The sequence below is a fragment of the Dicentrarchus labrax genome, unplaced genomic scaffold, assembly GCF_905237075.1.
Source record: "Dicentrarchus labrax unplaced genomic scaffold, dlabrax2021, whole genome shotgun sequence".
Lineage (NCBI taxonomy): Eukaryota > Metazoa > Chordata > Actinopteri > Moronidae > Dicentrarchus > Dicentrarchus labrax.
In genome coordinates, this window is record NW_026136705.1 from 14,504,260 (window position 1) to 14,527,282 (window position 23,023).

General features: G+C 41.7%; 2 protein-coding genes across 11 annotated transcripts; both read left to right on the forward strand.

Moving 5' to 3' along the window:
- Positions 1-559: 559 nt before the first annotated feature.
- Positions 560-5,567, forward strand: fam76b (family with sequence similarity 76 member B). Of its 2 annotated transcripts, XM_051401136.1 has the most exons (10): positions 561-1,134; positions 2,039-2,103; positions 2,207-2,261; positions 2,392-2,547; positions 2,637-2,821; positions 2,983-3,033; positions 3,134-3,211; positions 3,314-3,449; positions 3,550-3,651; positions 4,436-5,567. In XM_051401136.1, the coding sequence occupies exons 1-10, from the start codon at positions 1,048-1,050 to the stop codon at positions 4,523-4,525; spliced, it is 1,005 nt and encodes a 334-aa protein (XP_051257096.1). In that variant the 5' UTR covers positions 561-1,047; the 3' UTR covers positions 4,526-5,567. The 2 variants fall into 2 exon arrangements, with proteins under 2 accessions (XP_051257098.1, XP_051257096.1); XM_051401138.1 differs by lacking the exon at positions 2,983-3,033 and having other exon boundaries at positions 560-1,134.
- A 2,116-nt stretch (positions 5,568-7,683) lies between these two features.
- taf1 (TAF1 RNA polymerase II, TATA box binding protein (TBP)-associated factor) lies at positions 7,684-22,835 on the forward strand. Of its 9 annotated transcripts, none has more exons than XM_051400403.1 (41): positions 7,684-7,775; positions 8,423-8,537; positions 8,658-8,781; positions 8,879-8,995; positions 9,313-9,435; positions 9,688-9,929; positions 10,039-10,254; positions 10,366-10,608; positions 10,685-10,919; positions 11,030-11,137; positions 11,241-11,408; positions 11,788-11,933; positions 12,244-12,351; positions 12,555-12,728; positions 12,819-12,992; positions 13,263-13,367; positions 13,460-13,660; positions 13,743-13,884; positions 14,678-14,808; positions 14,899-14,979; positions 15,061-15,210; positions 15,303-15,422; positions 15,635-15,810; positions 15,899-16,131; positions 16,234-16,441; positions 16,895-17,066; positions 17,270-17,481; positions 17,637-17,745; positions 17,843-17,941; positions 18,042-18,219; positions 18,317-18,384; positions 18,467-18,589; positions 18,705-18,797; positions 18,899-18,983; positions 19,084-19,151; positions 19,565-19,681; positions 20,046-20,153; positions 20,379-20,474; positions 20,822-21,041; positions 21,148-21,313; positions 22,256-22,835. In XM_051400403.1, the coding sequence occupies exons 2-41, from the start codon at positions 8,424-8,426 to the stop codon at positions 22,476-22,478; spliced, it is 5,976 nt and encodes a 1,991-aa protein (XP_051256363.1). In that variant the 5' UTR covers positions 7,684-7,775; position 8,423; the 3' UTR covers positions 22,479-22,835. The 9 variants fall into 9 exon arrangements, with proteins under 9 accessions (XP_051256363.1, XP_051256365.1, XP_051256362.1 ...); XM_051400405.1 differs by having other exon boundaries at positions 7,687-8,045; XM_051400402.1 differs by having other exon boundaries at positions 7,687-8,039.
- Positions 22,836-23,023: the final 188 nt, after the last annotated feature.

Here is a 23,023-nt window from a genome sequence, read left to right on the forward strand (position 1 = left end):
AATGTTACACAAATTTCAGATGTGAGATTTAATAACTTGAGTTTCAAATGACCATTGTTAGTATGACCAGATACACTATATTATTCTAACATATTTTGTCAGTAAAGGCCAAACTATACTGTTTGTTTCGGGGCCTGAAGTTATTTGTATTAATAATTATTTTACCTACATGGCCACATGTTGTATAATATGAGAGATGTTACAAATGTATCCTGTAACTTGTGACTATCTTGTGACTTTCAGAGCTGCAGACAATGTAGGGCCCCAGGACCTTACTGATTCTACTGCAACATGGTTGGTTGCTATGGGGATAAGTTGTTAAATTACACATTAAAAGACACAAAACAAGACAAATAGCGCGGAATAATATCACCCACTGCTTGTATGAGAGACGTTTTAATTATTATATTGGTTACTTTTGACCAAACTACGTGAGATTATTGATAATGAGGAGCTGTGCCGGATGAATGCGGACATGTGATTGGCTCCGCGCATTTCAAAATGTGAATCCCGCGGACGGATGTTGTGACGCGATAGGTTTCCTTTCTTCTTCTGGAGCTCTCGGCCACTTCCGGTTACATGACGACGACGACGGCGTCGATACAAAAAGAGAGAAGGAAAACAGGAAAATACCTTTCTTGGCGAGAACAGTGGAAACTTAACATAAATATCCAGATCCTAATGGACGTATTGCTTAAGTGGGAACATCAATAACGATCGTTCTCAAGTTAGTCTGTCTGGATAACGCACCAGCAGTGAAAAGACCACCGATATTTGGAGTTTAACGTTATTGTTCTTCGCCTTCTCCCTCCAGCTAAGCTATTTCTGTGTTGCCCTACCTAGCCGAGCTAGCTAACGTTAGCTAGCGCTGGATGCCAACACAGTGTGTGTGTGTGTGTATGTGTGTGTATGTGTGTGTGTGTTCTTGGTTCTTGGTTCTCAATTAGCAGGCGGCTGGAAAGGAAATAGCGCCGTTAATCGGTTTGTGTTTGCAGCTGGACTCTCGCTAACCTCTTCTAGCTCGGTGACATTAAGTTGGACGAGAGAATGGCAACGTCGGCTCTGTACGCCTGTACGAAGTGTAACCAGCGGTACCCCTTCGAGGAGCTGTCGCAGGGCCAGCAGCTGTGCAAGGTATTTGTGTGTGTGTGATTGAGGATGACCGCAAACACGAGACAAACAGTCCCGAGCGGGTGTTATTACCGACTGGATGTGATGTTCTGCGACGAGCGGCAACTTAGGCAGGATCAGGTTATGTAACAAGCTTTTATCTTTCCAACCTGGACACGCAACTGCACTCTTGTTTGGCTCGTTTCATGCGGCCACGGTGTTTATTAAAGAGTATTAACACGTTCATTGCACGTCTTCACCGGGGGAATATTAATTTGTGAGGCGTTAATGTGATTGTCCTTAATGTACACACGGTGCTCGCCAACTTGTTGCTTGTGCGGAGCTTTAAATGTAGAATCGCAGTGTACCGCTGAGGAACAGATTTTTAATGGAGGAGAACAATCTTTGAGCCTTAATCATCCAGCAAGCCGTCTGTTCCCACTGTTAGTCTGCACTGATGTTATTTATTTTACTAAATGGACATTGTTATCTCTCTGTAAATGTCCCTCCAGGGCTTTAGAGAAGTTTCTATCTGCAACGTTTCTTTGCACAAGGTCAACTGATGAATGCAATTACAGTTTGATTTGTCTATATCGAGGATTTTGAGATATTAAGAGAGCTCTGTGCTCCAGTTAATAGTGCTTATTTTCCCCACCCTGCTCAGCCGAACCATAATAATGTGTTGGGTTGATTTAACTAAAGCAGGTACAAGTCAGTGCAGTATTTACTTAGTTTTTTTTAGCCGGGTGTTTTCCCACAGATGTTGTAGCCAAGAGGTGTTACACAACAAACTTCAAGTTGTGCTAATGTACACAACAACTTATGAGGGAGTCTTGATTTCTGGTGTATCCATTGTGCAATTTACTTGTCTGCCTCTGCCAACAGACGCTCACGAGAGCACTGACATTCCTCTGTTTTGTCACCACAGGAGTGTCGCATCGCACATCCAATAGTGAAGTGCACATACTGCAGGTCTGAGTTTCAGCAGGAGAGGTGAGATATGTGCACCCCAACTTCAGCTTTTGTTTATGCTAATATAGTGCATTTCTTTGCATTTTATGTTTGTTTTGATTGTAAATGTGTTTCTTCTTTACAGTAAAACCAATACGATCTGCAAGAAATGTGCCCAGAACGTCAAACAGTTTGGAACAGTGAGTATCAAGTTTTTCCTGTTTTTATTTCCCGGACCAGTTTTAATTGCAGTTGTATTTACTGATTCAAGCTGCACTAAGTGAACTTTTGTTTAAAGGCACATCGTGCGTCTTTTGTCTGTCTTTACAGCCCAAACCCTGCCAGTACTGTAACATCATTGCAGCTTTCATCGGGACAAAGTGCCAGCGTTGTACCAACTCAGAGAAGAAATATGGACCTCCACAGACCTGTGAGCAGTGCAAACAGCAGTGCGCTTTTGACCGTAAGGAGGAGGGCAGGAGAAAGGTACGAACCATACACACATACAGTCCAATTTCACAGTGAATGTGTCACAGCGCGTGTTATGAACTTACTGTCTCGTACCTGTCTAACAGGTGGACGGGAAACTGCTGTGCTGGCTTTGTACCCTGTCCTACCGCCGTGTCCTGCAGAAGACCAAGGAGCAGAGGAAGGGCTTTGGATCCTCCAACTCCTCATCCCTGAACGAGAAAGACCACCACTCCAGACCTCACCATCATCACCACCACCACCAACACAGACACAGCAGTTCTCATCACAAGTATGTAATCTGTTGTGTCACTTCTCCCTCTCACAGTCCCAGTGCCACTCAGTCAGGCTGTTGCTTTTTGAAACAGAATAGTGAAAAGATTTGTGTTTTATGCCTTTATATGGTGATTAAAAGTAGATCCAGCCAACTCACAGCTAACTTATCTTCGACAGACTGAGTGGGAGCTTGAGTCCTGAGCAGGAGCAGGGACTGTGGAAGCAGAGGTAAAATGTTCTCTCTCATTTGAACTCCTTAATATACATACAACAATGTGCTTGTATGGAGTTTTAAGGCCCAAATTGAACATTTTGTTTTTCTTTGCAGCCATAAATCGTCTTCAATCCAGAAGGAGACTCCAAAGAAGAAACCAAAACTGGAGATGAAGCCATCCAACGGGGACAGGTACAATAAGTGCTGTAATTGTTTTGGGAAGCGTCCAGATTTGTTTACATGTTGATTTCTCATCTGAGTACTGAGGTCACACTCTTTCCTCTCTCCCATCAGTAGTTCCATCACCCAGTCCATGGATTCTGGAGGAACGGACAACTTCATTCTCATCAGCCAGCTGAAAGAGGAAGTGATGTCACTGAAGAGACTTCTGCAGCAAAGGGATCAAACCATTCTAGAGAAGGACCGAAAGGTAGGTTTATCAGCCTCGCCTGGCCTCCAATGAGTCAAAGCTGTATCACTGTTGGTTGCTTATATTCCTTTGTCGTACTGATTAATAAATTCCTGTCTAGCTCACAGAGCTCAAAGCAGACTTCCAGTATCAGGAGTCCAACATGAGAGTGAAGATGAACCAAATGGAGAAGTCGCACAAAGAGTCTATGGAGCAACAGCAGGTAGGAGACTGCATATATGAACACGTCACATAAGTTCACACCAGTTTTTAATGGAGTTGGTGTGTTGATATTATATATTAATATAATAATTTCTGCTTTGTAAGAGGTCATATTGGCTGATCATGTATAGAGTCCAAATGTTGTGATGTGCAGGTTTTAAGGAGGCGTGGTAATATAATCATCACTAAAATGTGTCTTTAATTTTAGTCCTGGCCATCTCTGACATTCGCAAAAGTCACAAAGCGAGTCCTAATCTAAATTTCCATTCCTGCAATTATTGTTGCAAATACAACTTTGATTTGTGCTTAAAACCATGTCGTACTACTATTAGGGGTCCAATATTACGCCTGTGTGCCATATATGCAACAGTGTGATACATAGATGAGTCACTTGTTGCATAAGTTTGCAGCCGGTCGTTATGGATACGATAGGTGCACCAGTTGTGCCATTTCCTGTCAAACTCTTTCTCTGTAATTTTTTTTTTATCATGGTTGCCGTTTTATAAATGTGACTCTGTGGCTCGCATGCTCCATGTTTTATGTACCAAAGGTGTTTTTATCAGTTCAGTCAGCAGTTGAACGAATGAACGATAATTACTGTAAGTAATAAAAGTCAATGTTTTGAGACTGTATTTAAACCAGCTAGTGTGTTTCCTGCCATTAAAATCACCATCATTTAATGTAAACCACAAAGTACATGGACATTGTGATTTCACAAATTCTTCCACTAAGGTGTTTAGGACTGTGCATCAGTTTCTAACACAGTAAATCATTTGTTTCCACAGGCCAAGAACAGGGAGCTGATGAAACAAGTGGCTGCCCTCTCTAAAGGAAAAAAGTTTGACCGGACAGGAAGTTCACTGCTGCTGCCCTAACAATAGGCCAACCAGCGGGTAACAACACAGAGCGGCTTCATTGTTGTAACACTGTGAAAGTCTCCCTCCTGTGTTTCCTCATTGCCATCAACATCGATTATTTCTTAATTGGTAAAGCCAGAAACCATGTTGTACATGGAAATCAGTTGTTGAATCAAAGAAACCTTTCTCTAAATGTCAACATATTTTAGATATTTTATGGCAACTTTTCCACTGGATCATAGGACGTGACTTTGGATGGAGGATGGAGCCCTCATTTTTAACACTGCCGGGCCAAAACAAAAAGCATGGTGTGCATATGTGGATAGCATTCTGTCGACTCAGTGTATCCACGTCATTTTTATGGATGTCATGCAATTTATTTATTCAACTGTATTTCTTAGCTTTTTTATTTCCTCACAACATACTAAGAGAATATCCCACATTTTGGGGTTTTCTTCAATAGCAATTAGTTATATTTTTCTAAATTGATTGTGGAAGACAAGTTCTCCTTAATGGAGACCCTGTACAACTTTACAATGTATGCAAACGTGGGAAGGGTGACCACTGAGCTGTTGCTCAACAGTAGAGAACTCTCTCAGTAACAATTCATAAATCAACCAATGAACACTTTGAAAGGCTGTCTGGTAGAGAGACACCTCTTGGCTGCCCTCTTTCTCACTGTGTGACAGCTGTAGTGCTTTGCTGTTTCTCTTTAGTGGAACGATTGTAATACTGCATGATTTTACTGCCAGACACCGGTTGGCATTGTGGTCAGACTTCTCCCCTCCCCCCTTTTAATTAGTTTTTTAAGAATCACTTGTAAATGTATTACTGGGGTCAGCCATTGTATTTAAACTATTGCTTGTATCTGTTTTAGTGAGTACAGTATGTGTATGGTAAGGCCAGTTGAAATTAACCTGTCTGTAGAAGATGCTTTTTAAAGGAACACATCTATCACCATGCATTATTGGGCTGGTTTCATACTGTGGCGTCCAGGATCACTTTTGTACTTTTTTCCAAACCAAGTGTTTTAAAACTATTAAAACTGGCTAAACTGTTACTGTATGTTTTGTTTTTATTGACCATATATCTGTTTAACCTTTTTAGACATGAAATGTTTGTAACTGCTATAGTTACGATACAATAGTAGAAGGTTAAGTAGAAAGATGGTTAAAAAATATGGTGTTTACATTGAATACATTTGCACCACTCAAGGATTACCACTACTCACTGTACTTTTATGTCACTTTACAATACATCCTGTCATATGAATGCTAGGATGTTTGCTTGAAGAGTGTACTTTGGTGTAAAAAAAAAAAAAATCCACCCTGAACATTTTTTTAGATATTCATACTTAAGCCTATTGACTAATGGAAGTTGTGGACTGGATTAGAAAAAGGATGTACTGTGTATGGCTTGTAATACACTCAATTTACTATCAGTTAATATAGGCTCCTCTACAGGGGACATCCTTCAGTCTAGAGAGGTGAATTAAAGAAGTAGCATTACATTTTGCAAAATCTAATAAATCTAACTAAACTACAATATTATTCATATCCAGCGCTCACAAGTTGATAGCTACTTTTCACAAGACTAAAAAGTACAATCCATTGGAATACTTTTTGTGTTTTGAGTTGATATGTTCTCTGTGAGGAAAATGCCATCCTGAATGAAGTCTCTCTAAGAGGATCAGTGCTGTGAGATATCATTGAGATTAGAAATGTTGCAACAAGCAGAGACACGCTCTGTCCTTGAGAGAAAAGGTAAAAGGTACTGAGAAAGGTCCAGCATAAGAAACATAATGTGTCAAGTGACATGAACATGATGTTGCAGATGTTCTATCAATCTGTTGTGGCGAGCACTATCTTCTTTGGTGCGGTGTCCTGGGGTGCGGGCATCCAGGCAAAGGACGCCAACAGACTGAACAAACTCATTAAGAAGGCCGAGTCTGTTGTTGGCTCCTTGTCACCCTGAAGGAGGTGGTGGAGGAGAGGATGCTGGCAAAACTGCTGGCAAAACTGCTGGCAATCATGGACAATCCCTCCCACCCCCTCCACACAACACTGGACGAGCTAAAGAGCAGCTTCAGCAACAGACTCATTCAACCCCGCTGCTCTAAGGAACGATATAGAAAATCGTTCCTCCCCACTGTTATAAGACTGTATAACTCATCTGCCTCTGTCAGATCCACAATCACAGAACTGGACTAAATCTACCTGTGGAACATGTACTTTATCATATACTATCATATGTGATATGTGTTAATATAAACCATGTTGATATTATATATCACATTTATACAATATATTATTATTATATTAATATTATATTAATATTATTATTATTATTATATATTACAACTATTATTATTATATAACAATAAGATATCTATTGTATGTATATTGTGTGTATATATATGTGTGCATATATATATTGTGTATATATATATTACAGTATGTATGTATGCACACCTTGCACAGGCTGAATATATGACACTTTACATTATATCAATATTAATGTATAATATAATATAATAATACATGTATATCTGTCCAGTCATCATATATATACATATATATACATACATATTGTTATTATATTATTAATAATAGTATTAATATTATCTACTACTATTATCATTATATACTGTTATTAACAATAACACTACCATCATGTTATCAGTACTAACACCATCCTGCAATTACAACTCTTTGCACCTTACCTACCTATTTATCTTTTTTTTTAAATCTTTAATCTTTTCTATCTAAGTATTTTATTCTATTGTTGTATTTTATTCTATTGTTGTATTTTATTGTATTTTAATGTACCTGGCTGCTATGACGACCCAATTTCCCTCCGGGGATTAATAAAGTCTATCTAACAATGTATACTTCAGGGGACCTTGAGTCTAACCAAGGCCACTGGATATTAAGAAATGAAAACTCTATAAACTTCATAAAGAGATAAATAGAGATAGATTTTATGAGGAGATTAGCGGCAGCAATAGACTAAAATTAAATGCATTAAAATGTCATGTATTTTAGAAAGGGAGCGGCACTACTGCATACTTACGTACTGCCTGGATATAGAAGTTTCCGCTTCTTGGTGGCGAACATGACAGTCTACTACGTTACAGGGAGTGCTTGAACGCACCACCCTTTACATCCGGGTCACTTTTAGGCTCTAAACTAACGTTAGCTAACTAGCTTAGCCGACGGTGCCCAGTGCCCGACACACAAATAAAAACAAAAGTTTATGCTGAACCTGGGTGTGTAAAGACTGCATTCAATTGTTTTTGTTTTGTTTTTTGTTTCGAGATCACAAAGCCGATACAGGCACAGATAGAAAACATGTTTGCATAGATTTAAGTTAACGTATTAACAGTTATTTCTTCTCGGTAACATTAGCTAACTTTGCTACACTGAGCTGCTAATGAGCTAGCTAGGCAGCTATCTCATGTTATTGAGAGAGCTAGGCAACCAGAAAGCTGGCTGAAACCCGAGATTACAAAGTTTGAAGTCAGGTCCCGAAGGTAAGTGTAAGTTGCATCCATGACTTTTCTGTTATTTCGTTTTCAATGCACAGCTAACGAGCTAGCTGATGTTAGCTCGTGGCTAACGCTGCACTCCTGTGCGGCGCTGATGACATTATTACGTTTGTCTTTTACAAAATAACAGACAGTTTAGGAGTTTATTGACCTATCAGATTGTTATATTTGAGGAAAGTGACACAAGAATGAATATGGTTACCGAAATCTGATCAGGCTGCAACGTTAGTGAAACAAAAGTAGCTCTTCAGTGTGGTTAAAGGCAGTAACGATATGAGGGGGATCATTCAAAGATATCAGTGATGTGTCGCATTACTCAGGAGAAGAAGATGAGCCTAATGTCTCAACTGTAAATGTTATTTATTTAGGATGTCGGACTCCGACAGTGACGAGGACCAGGATCGCCCTTTCTCTATTACTGGCTTCCTCTTTGGAAACATCAACGAAGATGGACAGCTAGAGGATGACAGTGTGCTGGACAATGTGGGTGTTGTACCTTTCTACAGCAGCATTTAAGAGCCATTATTATGTAGTATAAACTGTTAGTATTTGCAACACTTATTTCAACTTTCTGTTCTGTTTCTGCTTTCCTTCTCACCTCAGGAGTCCAAAAAGCATTTGGCTGGGCTGGGTACACTGGGTCTGGGCTCACTCATCACAGAGATCACTGCAAATGAGGACGAAGATCAAGATGAAGGCAGAGACTCTGCTAGTGTGGATGCAGAAGGTTAGGTCAAATAAAAAAATAAAAAAAGGGAACTTTGCATTAATTCAGCCAGGAACAGGATAGGGTGACATTTTCAGTATCTCTCTTCCTCATCCAGGTTGGGTGAAAAGCACTGAAGATGCAGTTGATTATTCCGACATCAGTGAGGTTGCTGAGGATGAGACGAAGAAGTACCGTCAGGCCATGGGGTCTTTGCAGCCCAGCAGGAAAACAGGTGATCAACTTACTGCTCCTTAGTCATATTTGTGTTTGATTGTTGTTATACTCAGTTAAGAATGACTCTTTTTTTGTTAAACATATTTTTTTCTTAAGATACATAAAACTGACCTAATTTTTATAAAGATATTTTTAATTTTATGAAAATTTGTAAGCAAAGCGACTCCTATTTTCTTTTGTTTTTTCCCATTGTATGGTATCTTTTCACCACCATTTTCCTTCATCCCTGCCAAGGATCTCAAAATGTTGTTGGACTTCCGATTTAGGTATATTATACATTTAATGTAAACACATTTTCTAATTCCTTAATTTTAGATGATGAGGATGACTATGATGCAGACTGCGAGGATATTGATTCTAAGCTTATGCCTCCTCCGCCACCACCAAGTCTTCCTACATCTGCTAAGAAAGAGGAATCCTCCCCTCAGAGTACAACTGGTGAGGATATGTTTACTCATAATTAGTCCCTGCTGAGAAATTGCTATTCTGGAGTCTGTAAGGAAGTGAATTTGCCTCAGGATGAATGTTATTGTCACAGGTTCAGATTTGCTCTGAAGAACAGATACTATACTTGATCATAAAACAAACTTAATAGTAATTAAGCTTTAAGTATTTTAGGTCACAAATATCTGAAGATGATGTATGATTGTCTCTAATGCTGCTGTGATTGGTCACTGTCTTTCCCCACAGCTGGAGAAGAGGGTGATGGCATCATCCTTCCCTCCATCATTGCGCCATCCTCTACGGCTGATAAAGTAGACTTCAGCAGCTCCTCAGACTCTGAGTCAGAAACAGATCGTCCCTGTCAGGGGTTGGGGTCTGGAGGCCCCCCTGACAGCCTCACCCTCCCTCTCGCTGGCATTATGCAGAAAGATGCTGCTAAAGCACTGCCTGGTGTCACAGAGCTCTTCCCAGAGTTTAGGCCTGGAAGGGTAAGGCATCTTAACAGGCACAGCCCATGGTTGAAATGTATTATTACACATATTATCATTTTAAGATAAAGGGGTTCACTGACGCCCACTGTGTTGGATGTCCTATCAGGTGCTTCGGTTCTTGCGGCTGTTTGGTCCTGGAAAGAACATGCCATCAGTTTGGAGGAGTGCCCGCCGGAAGAAGAAGCGGAAGCACAGAGACCCTCAGCCTGGGACACCTCCTCCGGAAGGAGAGACCACAGAGCAAAGCCAGGAGAAGAAGTCCGGATGGGTTTACGAGTACGCACCCCCACCACCCCCGGAGCAGTGTCTCTCTGACGATGAGGTAAATCTTTCATTGTTACGGCCTATGGTAGGCTTTCATAATACCTGCTGGTAGTGGTCTGCCGATATGTCATTGTATCCAGCTCTTCACATGCTTTTCTGTGCCGTCCAGATAACCATGATGGCTCCAGTAGAATCTAAGTTCTCACAAACTTGTGGTGATGGAGACAAGGAGGCAGAGTCTCGACCCAAAGTAGCAGAATGGAGATATGGTCCAGCCCAGCTCTGGTACGATATGCTAGGCGTCTCCGAGGACGGAAGTAACTTCAACTACGGATTCAAGTTAAAAGAAGATCAGTCCAGTGAGCCGGAGAAGCAGGATGCTCCTAAAGAAATAACAGACACTGCACACGAGGTATGCGGACAATCATAGCCATAACATGGAATTTATACTGATTGTGTTACTGATATTGTGTTTAATATATCTCTAGTTCCTGAGGCAAGACAACGACGACGAAGATACTGATAACGAACATGGAGATAAGGTCAGACAAGCCCTTGAGAATGAGCTCTTCCTGATGGTCACTCAACTGCAATGGGAGGAAGATATTATCTGGAATGGGGAGGAAGTAAAACACAAGGGCACCAAGACTCAGCGGGCCAGCCTGGCGGGATGGCTGCCCTCCAGCATGACACGCAATGCAAATGCTTATAATGCACAACAGGGTACGATGCAGGAAAAATCTTGTAATAGGTCTTTGTTTTGTGTGTGATACTGTACCTGCATGCTGTAACATTTCATGTGTGTAAAAAGGAATATATGTTTAATCTTATAGGCCTGACAAGAAGTAATTCCCAGTTGGTGCCACCTACGCCTCCACCCATGCCCAAAGCTTCTTCAATCTCTGGCTCTAAGCGGGAAAAAAACAGCCATGATAATCAAGGTGAGTTTATTTTTTGTTCTCAGTACAAATAATAGATTCACCAGACCTTTTTTCAAGCCAACGACTCATTTTCGGTGTTGTCTTCATTTTTGTTCCTCTGCAGCCTCTCATGAAGAAGATTCTCCCTGGTTCTCCATTTTCCCCATTGACAACGAAGAGTTGGTGTATGGACGTTGGGAAGATAACATTATTTGGGATGACCAGGAGATGGATCACTTGCTCGCGCCACCTGTTCTTACACTGGATCCCAATGATGAAAATATCATCCTAGGTATATTTAAAATTCCCCCCCAAAAATACTCTCTGAAGATTGTGAACTTTTTCTATTGGCAGGGTCATGTTTTTGGAAGCTGAGTAATCACAATTACAAGGAGATGGGATTGCTTTGCCATGTTCAAACAAAATTCATAAAACTGTATCTAATGTTAGTTTGTTAGGAAAAAGTACAAATTATGTAGACCAGTTGCAAAGACTGTGCAACCTGTATTATTCTATAAACTATTCTATTAAAATACAACGTTGCACTGTGGTAAATAGTGTGTGCTTTAGGTCAATCACATATAGGGGCTTTGTGTCATTAAATATGGAAAGGTGGAATGCAATAAAGTTTTTATCTGATGCTTATTTTGACAAACTGTTGTATCTTCTAGAAATTCCTAATGAAAAGGAGGAGATGACTTCCCACTCCCCATCAAAGGAGAATAAGAAGGAAACAGCAATCAAAAAGAGCCGCATCCTGCTGGGCAAGACTGGGGTGATAAAGGACGAGCCACAGCAGGTACGCTGCCTCATTAGGGTAGGTTAACGCACATATTTGATTATATGAAATGGCAGATTACAAGGTCTTCTTCTTCTTCAGTGGTCATGTGGGTTATTTGAAACAGAAAATGGTAAAATATGTCTCTTATAAGGAAGTTTAAGGGTATGTAATAAATGAGCAGGTGTGATGAAATGAAATTGACCGAATATTTGCCCTTGAGGCTGCAAAATTCAATTACGTGTGAACAGAAACTGTGTAATTCTGGTATTCTTAAAATTCAGTTTAAACCTAGAAAAGCTTTGAATGACACTACTTTGAGTGTGAAATATTTTCTCTCTCAATGCAGAACATGTCCCAGCCTGAAGTGAAGGATCCTTGGAACCTCTCCAATGATGAGTTCTACTATCCTAAACAGCAGGGCCTGAGAGGGACCTTCGGTGGCAACATCATTCAGGTAAGCAGTAAATCAGTTCTAGAAAGGTGAAGCTAACAAGACATGATCAATATGAAGATGCTTTGAATTGTAAGTTGTACTGTAAATGTGATGACAGAATCCTCCTGATTCACATATAGACATATAGACACAGAGCCATAATCTGTGTAATGTAAGCAATAGAATATCCGTCTTATAATTCGTACATTTTCTGTCTTTAATAGCACTCCATCCCAGCACTGGAGCTGAGGCAGCCCTTCTTCCCCACTCACATGGGGCCCATGAAGCTGCGCCAGTTTCATCGACCAACTTTGAAGAAGTACTCATTTGGAGCTTTGGCTCAGCCAGGTCCCCATCCTGTCCAGCCGCTGCTCAAACACATAAAGAAGAAGGCCAAGGTGGAGCCCTTATTCTGTAAACTTTCTATAACCGTGTCTTAACTTTATTTTATTTTTTTACTTTATGTCTTGATTTTTTTCTTTGTGTAGATGCGAGAGCAGGAGCGACAGGCATCAGGAGGAGGAGACATGTTCTTCATGCGAACCCCACAGGACCTGACAGGCAAAGATGGAGATTTGATCCTGGCAGAGTACAGTGAAGAATACGCTCCTCTAATCATGCAAGTTGGCATGGCCACCAAGATCAAAAACTACTACAAAAGGGTGAATCTTGTCTTTGTTTGACTTTGCGTAGGTCTTTGAAAATCTTAAAATGGTGTTTTTTAAACTTAAAAACAATGCTTATGTTAGCCTAGAAATGCAGACTCTTACACAAGTAGGTTTACAACTGTTATAGTTTATTTGAGTTTGTTGAACTGCTGTGTATTTTATTCTGGTGTTGATTTCAGATTATATTCAATTTAATGAATGTTCCACTTTTTGTTAATTTTAAGTTGTTAAAATACATCATGGCATTGTTGCTGTATTCTTCAGAAACCTGGAAAGGACCCTGGTGCACCAGACTGTAAATATGGAGAGACTGTGTACTGCCACACATCCCCTTTCCTGGGATCTCTGCATCCTGGACAGCTGCTTCAGGTCAGCACCATCACAGTCAAAGATTCAGTGCACAGATTAGACATTTGTCAGTCTTTACATGTCAAACCGTGAGATGTCTTTTTTTCTTTTAGGCGTTTGAAAACAACCTTTTCCGTGCTCCAATCTACCTGCACAAAATGCCAGAGACCGATTTCTTGGTTCTACGAACGCGACACGGTTACTACATTAGAGAGCTTGTGGACATAATGGTTGTTGGTCAGGAGTGCCCCTTGTTTGAGGTTCCAGGACCTAACTCCAAACGAGCCAACACACACATCAGAGACTTCCTACAGGTATGCTTATTTGCCTGACATCTCCCAGAAACTTGAGCTGTTGTTGCTGCAAGTACTCAACTGTCACATCCGTATTCTGCAGGTGTTCATTTACCGCTTGTTCTGGAAGAGCAAGGATCGGCCCCGGAGGATCCGCATGGAGGATATAAAGAAAGCTTTCCCCTCTCACTCAGAGAGCAGCATCAGGAAACGACTAAAGCTCTGTGCTGACTTCAAACGTACAGGTAAACCAGGCTCATCCATTAGCTCAGCACCCTGTACGTGCACCATTCAGTAATCCTTATCATGTGTTGGACTAACCCTAACCCAGTTGTGTTACTATATCAGGGCAATGTTGAGGTTATAACAGTGTTTCCTCTATGTCGATTTTGGAGCGGCGTCCCACCGCTGTTAAATTTCTGCCACCACTGTATCAGAAATGGGGCAGACGCACAGTGTAGTCACGGTTGCCTTTTAAATGATCCTGCCGACATAATGCACCCCTGTTGGCTGCCGCTCACATTGCAATTTAACAAAAAGTAGAACTATTCAGAGGTTATTGGGGTTGTCCAGTTTAACTCCACATACTGTTATGTTGATGTAGCTTATTGTCAAAACGTTCGCTTTCTTCCAAGTCGACTATTAAACTAACAGTTCCACCAAAAGTTCGGACAGGCCTGCCCCCACTGCTAAAAAAATCCTAGAGGAAACACTGTTATAAGGAGATACTGTTTGAAGCTGCATACGCTCAGCCTTGTGTGTGCCTTGAATTGACAGACAGGAATCTGAGCAGGGAAAGAGCTTTTTACACCTACTATGGATCTTACCCCCTTAGAGGTAAGATGTAGTATAAGGACAGCATAAGGACACATACGTTTCCTATTTATCAGCAAGTTTATCAGCAAGTCATAGCTTTCTACACAGTCTAACATACACGTGGACAAGATTGTGTTTTTTGCTTGTAATATTGCATTATATGATCTAGAGTAAGCATGCAGGTAAGAGAAAATGTCTGACAGTGTCTTGTCTTCATGCCAGGAATGGACTCTAACTGGTGGGTGCTGAAGCCTGACTTCAGATTGCCTACAGAGGAGGAGATCAGGGCCATGGTGTCTCCAGAGCAGTGCTGCGCTTACTATAGCATGCTGGTGGCAGAGCAGAGACTCAAGGTAACAGTCTCTGCCTCTAAAGCACTTCACATTGTTAACACAAGTGAGTATTGTGGCATGGGTTTATTTTACATTATTTTACCCTTTTAGGATGCTGGATACGGTGAGAAATCCTTCTTTGCTCCAGAGGAGGAGAATGAAGAGGACTTTCAAATGAAGATTGATGATGAGGTATTGATCCAAGTGCTCTCCTCAAATGAAGTTAAGTGTTCCAGACTTTACACCGTGCTGATCCTGTCTCTTACATCCTAGGTGCGGACAGCTCCTTGGAACACAACAAGAGCCTTCATTTCTGCCATGAAGGGGAAATGCCTGTTGGAGGTCACAGGTGTGGCCGACCCTACGGGCTGTGGAGAGGGTTTCTCCTACGTCAAAGTGCCCAACAAGCCCACTCAAACGAAGGTCTGACAGTCTTAAGGAAAAGTCTGCCACCCCAGTTTTATGCCTCGTGTAACTATAGAGGGTGAAATCTTTAATCTTGTGGGCTTTTTCAGGATGACAAAGAGCCACAGCCTGCCAAGAAGACGGTGACGGGAACCGATGCTGACCTGAGGAGACTCTCACTGAAGAATGCCAAGCAGCTGCTGCGCAAGTTTGGTGTCCCAGAGGAAGAGGTAAGACTAGGATGAATGTAGGACATGTCTTCTATTCACTCTTAACTGGAACATTTGCAAAAACTCTGCTTGCAGGTCAGTGTTGATATGTTTTTGGATATTTCTTAATGGTGACAAATTGAAGAAAAGCCTGTGGCTTTACTTTTACAGTGGGATTTTTTCACCTTATCTTTCAGACTTGTTAAAGTGATTGTGTGTTTTGTATGCATTAGATCAAGAAGCTGTCACGCTGGGAGGTGATTGACGTGGTGAGAACCATGTCCACAGAGCAAGCGCGTTCAGGCGAGGGACCCATGAGCAAGTTTGCCAGAGGCTCTCGTTTCTCCGTTGCCGAACACCAGGAGCGCTACAAGGAGGAGTGCCAGAGGATCTTTGACCTGCAGAACAAGTGAGACTCTTATTTAGGGTTATATAGGTTATTAAGGACTTGTCTGAGCACACCTTGAGTCTTTTTCCTTGTTGCATCCCCACCACAGAGTGTTAGAGTCGACAGAGGTACTCTCTACAGATACAGACAGCAGCTCAGCAGAGGACAGTGACTTTGAAGAGATGGGGAAGAACATTGAGAACATGCTGCAGAACAAAAAGACCAGCTCCCAGCTTTCCCGCGAGAGGGAGGAGCAGGAGAGGAAGGAGCTGCAGAGGATGCTGATGGGCGAAGAGAGCGATCGTGACCACAAAGGACGCAAGGAGCGGCGCAAAGGCTTGTGTGAGTCTGCGTTTCAAAAGTCAAAGTGCGGTGAGCACATGATCTTCATTAGCTTGATGTTAGCATCTCTAACTGTAACCTTTACTTCCCCTCACTCCTTAGCCAGCTCCTTATCCACCAGCTCCCACAAGGACGATGACACTTCCTCCGTCACCAGCCTAAACTCCTCGGCCACAGGGCGGCGACTCAAGATTTATCGCACCTTTAGGGATGAGGATGGCAAGGAATATGTCCGCTGCGAGACAGTACGCAAGGCTTCAGTCATCGATGCCTACACCAGGATCAGAACCACCAAGGATGATGAATTTATGTGAGACTCTTACTTACTCTGACTGAGCTTTCTCATCAACGCATCAGATGGTTTGATCTCACACATCTGCATAACCTAATGCTGTGATGATAGTTACTTTTTAGTCTTTTAGAATTAGTATGCAGATTAATTTTGATGCATCCACACACATTACGTGTTTAAAAACATACATTTGCATTATGTCTTGTATAGGGATGCACCAGTGTATCTGCTAACTATCGATATCAGCTGATTTTTGCTTTGTTGACTGTTCATCTGTTTTGTCACATCAATTCTGTGCTGGTTAAATGTTTTGTTGATTAATTCCAACTTGCATATTGGAGAAATAGTCACCGCCAATTTCCAGCACTGGCACAAATTGCAGGCAAATAACTATGTGCTCCACGCAGCAACACATCACAACTGAGCCAGTGAATGTTAAACAGCTGGTACTGTGTGTCTTTGTGGCTGCAGACGAAAGTTTGCCCTCTTCGATGAGCAGCACAGAGAAGAGATGAGGAAGGAGCGTCGGCGTATTCAGGAGCAGCTGAGGAGACTGAAGAGAAACCAAGAGAAAGACAAGATCAAGGGACCTCCAGAAAAGAAGGCCAAGAAGGTCAAAGAGAGACCAGACCTCAAGGTAAAAGTAAGCCTGCTGATTTACTACTATACTCCTCTCCTTTACTTCACCAGCTCTTTGGTACCCAGCTAAATGTAAACCTATGGCTAATTTGCCCTCCATTGGTGTAGATATTATGCCAATTTGTAGTATTGCTCTTTCAGCATAATCATCATATAGTGCTGGCAGATTGTTTGTCGTGTTCCTTAATATTTGCCTCTTTTTGCTAGCTTAAGTGCGGAGCGTGTGGAGCCATCGGACACATGAGGACCAACAAGTTTTGCCCGCTGTACTATCAGACCAATGCCCCACCTTCTAACCCAGTTGCCATGACAGAGGAGCAGGAGGAGGAGCTGGAAAAGACAGTCATCCACAACGACAACGAGGAACTCATCAAGGTGGAAGGCACCAAGATCGTGCTGGGCAAACAGCTCATTGAGAGGTAGCAGCTTGTCCTCTTTCTTCCTCTCTTAGTGTTAACATCATTTTGCCAGATCTGAACTTGGGGCTAATTTTTGACTGTGCTGCAAAGTTTGTCCAGTTTGGTCTGTGGCCTGTACCCCCCTGCAGTTTCTAAAACTTGTATTTCTCCTACAGTGCCGACGAAGTGCGCAGAAAGTCTTTAGTGCTCAAGTTCCCCAAGCAACAGCTCCCACCAAAGAAGAAGAGACGCGTAGGCAGTGCTGTGCACTGTGACTACCTCAATGTAAGAAATGTTTTACAACTTCTCTCAACACACATTGAAACTCCGTTTAGCTGATCTTTTACACAGTTTTTAATTAAATTTTTTTTAATCTTCACAGAAACCACATAAGGCCATCCACCGCAGACGCACTGATCCCATGGTGACCTTGTCTTCTGTGCTAGAAAGCATCATCAATGACATGCGGGATCACCCCAACGTAAGTTCTGTCAACAACACATCCACTACAGCAACATTTTATTGTTTTCATTCACCTCCTTTACTCCTCCACTGTCTCATCCTAACTCCCTTATATGCAGACATATCCATTCCACACCCCCGTCAATGCCAAGGTTGTGAAGGACTACTATAAGATCATCACGCGGCCCATGGATCTACAGACGCTGAGGGAGAATGTACGTAAGCGAATGTACCCATCGAGGGAGGAGTTCCGTGAAGCAGTGGAAGTTATTGTGAAAAACAGTGCCACCTACAATGGTAAAGTCGAAAGAACACAAAACAAAAGACTTGATAGACTTTCAGTTCAAACCCACATCAAAGTGTTGAGGCAGCTCTCTTGTTTTTGTTCCAACAGGAGCGAAACATCCAATAACACAGGTAGCACAGTCCATGCTGGACCTGTGTGATGCAAAACTGAAAGAGGTGAGTGTTAATATGAATGTTATAGTGTCATTTCAAATCTTTCTGCCCTTTTTGTTCCACATTAACTTGTATGTCTGTGTAGAAGGAAGACCGGCTGGTGAGGCTGGAGAAAGCCATCAACCCCTTGCTGGATGATGATGATCAGGTCGCTTTCTCCTTCATCCTGGACAACATTGTGACCCAGAAAATGATGGTGGTTCCCGATGTGAGTCATCTATTCTTACCTGTCTTAATTTAAATCAATTTGGGAGCACTGATCAGTTCACTTGCAGAATAAGTTATTGATCTGTCTCATCTCTTAATTCCTCCCTTCACTGTAGTCATGGCCGTTTCACCACCCTGTCAACAAAAAGTTTGTGCCTGATTATTATAAGGTGATCGTAAGCCCCATGGATCTGGAGAGCATCCGCAAGGTGAGAGTGATACAGGGACCCATTTGAAATGTTTAATATTATATGTTCAGCAATACAAAGAAATTTAACAGAAACGTTGTGTGTATTTCGTTGTTCAACAGAACATTTCCAAACACAAATACCAGAACCGAGATGCGTTCCTTTCAGATGTCAGTCTCATCCATGCCAACAGTATCAAGTACAATGGTAAGGTGTTAACATCACTGTTTCTGTGACCCGTGAGGTCGGTCTCTCTTGAAAACTGCATGACTAACACTAGCACAATTACTCTTTGTGACTTTCACAGGCCCAGACAGTCCTTACACCAAGACCGCCCTGGACATTGTCAATGTGTGCAAGCAAACCTTGGCAGAGGTATGTTGGGTCTTTGCCTTTTAGTTTGCCCTTTTAATGACAATAAGACAACAGTTGCAAAGCAATGCTGGGAACAATGTAAAGGGATATGAAAAGTGTATATGCATGTTATGATAAATTCACATACTCTAATATTGTAGAAAGTGTAATGTAGAAAATATAATGTTGACATAGTTTAGACTTTTACATCACAGAGGGTTTTCCTTGAAAAATAGTTACATCTTTTATTAAATTGCTGCATAATTCGCTATATTGCTTAGATTAGATTTAGACTATGACAACATGTATTTTGACACCGTTTCTTAAAAAGGTTTAGCTCTTTAGAGTCAAATTTGGGCAATGATTTACAATTATTTATGAGAAGGAAAAACATCAGTCAGTGTTGTAATATTCACCTGTTTTTGTGCCTCCAGTATGATGAGCACTTGACCCAGTTGGAGAAGGACATCTCTACTGCTAAGGAGGCAGCTCTAGATGCTGCAGACTTGGAGTGTCTAGACCCAATGACGCCTGGACCGTACACACCACAGGTAGGAGAGCAGCCAGGGCGCAGTTTTTACTTACTAGCTTGGCAAATGGTGGTTTCCTGGGTATCTTGCTGTATTGACAATTAAGCCTCCAACTGTTTGTAGAACGCTTCACCAGTCAGTCTACAGACTTTCCTACTTAGAGCAGTCTCCTTGCCACAACTTGTAGTGCTCCTGGCCCTTGTATTTCTTCGCTTGTTCTCTGCACTAACTCTCCTTTTCCAGACTTTCACGTTTCACTTCTACAGTCTAGTTTCCTCACTGTAGTGTCTCCTTTTTCCCACCCTGTTTTTCTCCTTCGCTCTCGCCGTCTTGTCCTGTCTCTCCATTTGTGTGTGTGTGCGCCGCTCTGTATGGTGTTGGCCAGCCTGCTGATCTGTTTGACAGCGGGGCTTCAGGGAGTCTGCCCAGAGAGACCAGCAGCCTTTTCTCTGAGGGACCTCTAGTGGTTGCTCCAGAGAAGCGAGGGGGGCAGGTATGGAGAGAGACAGAGATAAGGCTTGCAACCACATGCCACCCCTCCTAAAACTTTGCTCAGAGCACCCAGCTTAATTATAGGCTTATGTTAAAGTTTTTTCTCACACTAGAGCATTACAGATAACATTATAGTCTAAACTGAGAGTATTTATTTGGTTTTTCTCGCTCCTGTCTTTCAGGAAGAGTGTTCTCAAATTTTTATCAATTATATTATTATATTCAGGGTCGCCACCTCAGAAGACCAGGGGAGGAAGAGTCAGATGTGGACATTGAGGGCTTTGAGGATGAAGATGATGGCAAACCCAAGACTCCTGCTCCTGTAAGAAAGACAGATTTATTGAAAGGTTATGTTAGTTGCAATGAGGTCAGCACTGCTGTACAAAATAGGTACATATATACCATAACATTCTCCAGTTCTCATAACTGTTGGTGGCTTGATTCAGTTGCAATTTGGGATTTCGTAATTATGTATGTAATTGTCAATTGTTAGGTGATACAATTGGATAATCAATTTCTCTCCACACCTTCATCAATTTGTATGTGTCAGGAGCCCAAAAAACCCTCTTTTTAATTTAAATATTTATTTTTTGAATTTACTTACACTTTTCAACTTGCTTCCTTCTTAGACATTTATTTATGACTGATTTATCTGTCCTGTCTTTGTAGGCAGAGGACGCAGATGGAGATCTAGAGGACGAGGATGATGAAGAGGAGATGTTGCTGCCACTTCGCAGAGGGTTGCATGACCAGGAGGAAGACGAGGAGGAGGAAGAAGAGGACGGAAGATCTAACCGCCCAGCCCAGGCCAGCGTACTGTACCAGGACCTCCTCATGTCTGACGGAGAGGATGATGCCAGCGAAGAGGAGGGCGACAACCCTTTCTCCTGTAAGTCCACCTGCAGCAATATAAACAGAAAAAAGTTTCAATTGAGGCTTAAACATGATACAAATAATGCATGAATGTAGAATATAATGTGACGTGTCTCCTCCAGCCATACACCTGTCGGAGAGTGGTAGCGACTCTGACAGAGAGGTGGATGTTCGACCTGCACCTCCACGGAGAGCTCAGGAGACGGCACGCATGGGCATGGAGCAGGATGAGAGCATGATGTCATATGAGGGGCATGATGAGCCTCACATGGAAGACAGCAATGTCAGGTACAACTGGCCCAATAATACTCAAATCAATTACAGTACTCAACAATGCAGGCGGTTTAAGTCTTGGAAACATCACAAGTTTACAAGCAACTTTTTCCACAGGGAGCATAAGCATTTTGATTTCTTTTTTCATCTACTAAAACGATGTTCCAACCAGCCACTGTCAAAAACTACTTGAAAAAACACATGAAAAAAACAACTGCAGATGGCTGATATATTCGTTCAATCTCCCAACCCTAATACTTGCTGTCTCCAAGAGTAGATGGTCCTTTATCCAGTTATATGGACAAAAGCTATGTTATACCTGAACCACGTAGTTGATTTCCTGGTGGTATCAGAAAATACAGTTTTGATGAAAAAAAAAAATTTCCAACCACAATCTGATTTCATACTGCAACAGCGCGAGTAGTTTTCGACACAATAGCGGGACACAGTAGATCAGGCATCTCAAACTGCCAATCCGGGGACAAAGATGATTACTTTCTTGTATTACTCAAATGCAGTGGGCCCCAAACCAATTTAATTCTGAGACCAGTGCAGTAGATCCACACTTACAGGCTACCTTTCTGAGAAGTTGTTCACCTGCAACCCTTTATCTCACCGTGGCTTACTCCCTGCAATATTTAATATTTCAAATCTTTTTGTGATCTGCTGTCAAAAAATGCTGAACATGACCATGTCTTGTATTGCAGACGGATTTTAGACAGAACGAACAGTTCCTGTCAGCGCTAACCTCTGTGACAAATACACTGCGTTTCCTTCACAATAAAAGCTGACTCATGTTTCATCAGTGACATGGTTTTAAAGTGAAGCAGCAGTATGAAATGTTCAGTTTGTATTAGTAACTTAGCACAGCTTCAACAGTAAGCAGTGTGCAGTTGTGTGGGAAAGGCAGACTCCGCCACTAACAATAAAATTTGACTTCCCTCTCTTTTGTTTCAGTTATGGCAGCTATGAGGAGACAGAGAGCCGGAGTCAGATGCAGCCCTCCAGCATGGGAAACGGAGAAGACTACGGTATCAGTGAGGAGGAAGAGGAAGATGAAGAAGATGAAGCGCGGAGGAGAGGCCCAGCTGTGCTCTCCCAGGTCCAGCTCAGTGAAGACGAGGAGAGTGAAGAGTTCAGATCTATAGGAGGAGACAGCGACATAGATTCTGACAACTAGTTCAATTTTCTTTTTTTTATACGCAGTATCAGGAAAACATTGTTTATAATCCCAGTTTTAAAATGGAGAAAATAATTATATTTCTCTGGGGAATGTATTATACATTGATCTTATTTTGTAAATGATTGTTTATAGCTTCCTCCTGTACCTAAAGTATTGTGTACAACACAGCACATTGTAAATTTCAGTTTGCCTTTTTATATGTTGAGCGAATATTGTGTACTATGACGTATCTCAAGACGGAAGTGTGTGTTCAGTTGTTTTGTACTGTTTTAGCATATTCATATCCTGCAATCACAAATAGCTGACTAATTAAAAATAATCATACTGAAGATTAAAAACAAATCATATGTAAAATCTAGTATCCATACGTCTACTTCTTCCTCCAGAAGACCTTACAGGTCACAAACTACTAGACTCATAGCATCTCAACAAACAAAAGATTAAAGGTAAAACATGACTGGGTTGATTTTATTTTATTGACTGGTCAGTGGTTGAAAATCATGGCAGCCATTTTAACAGGTCACAACAGAAAAGTAATAATG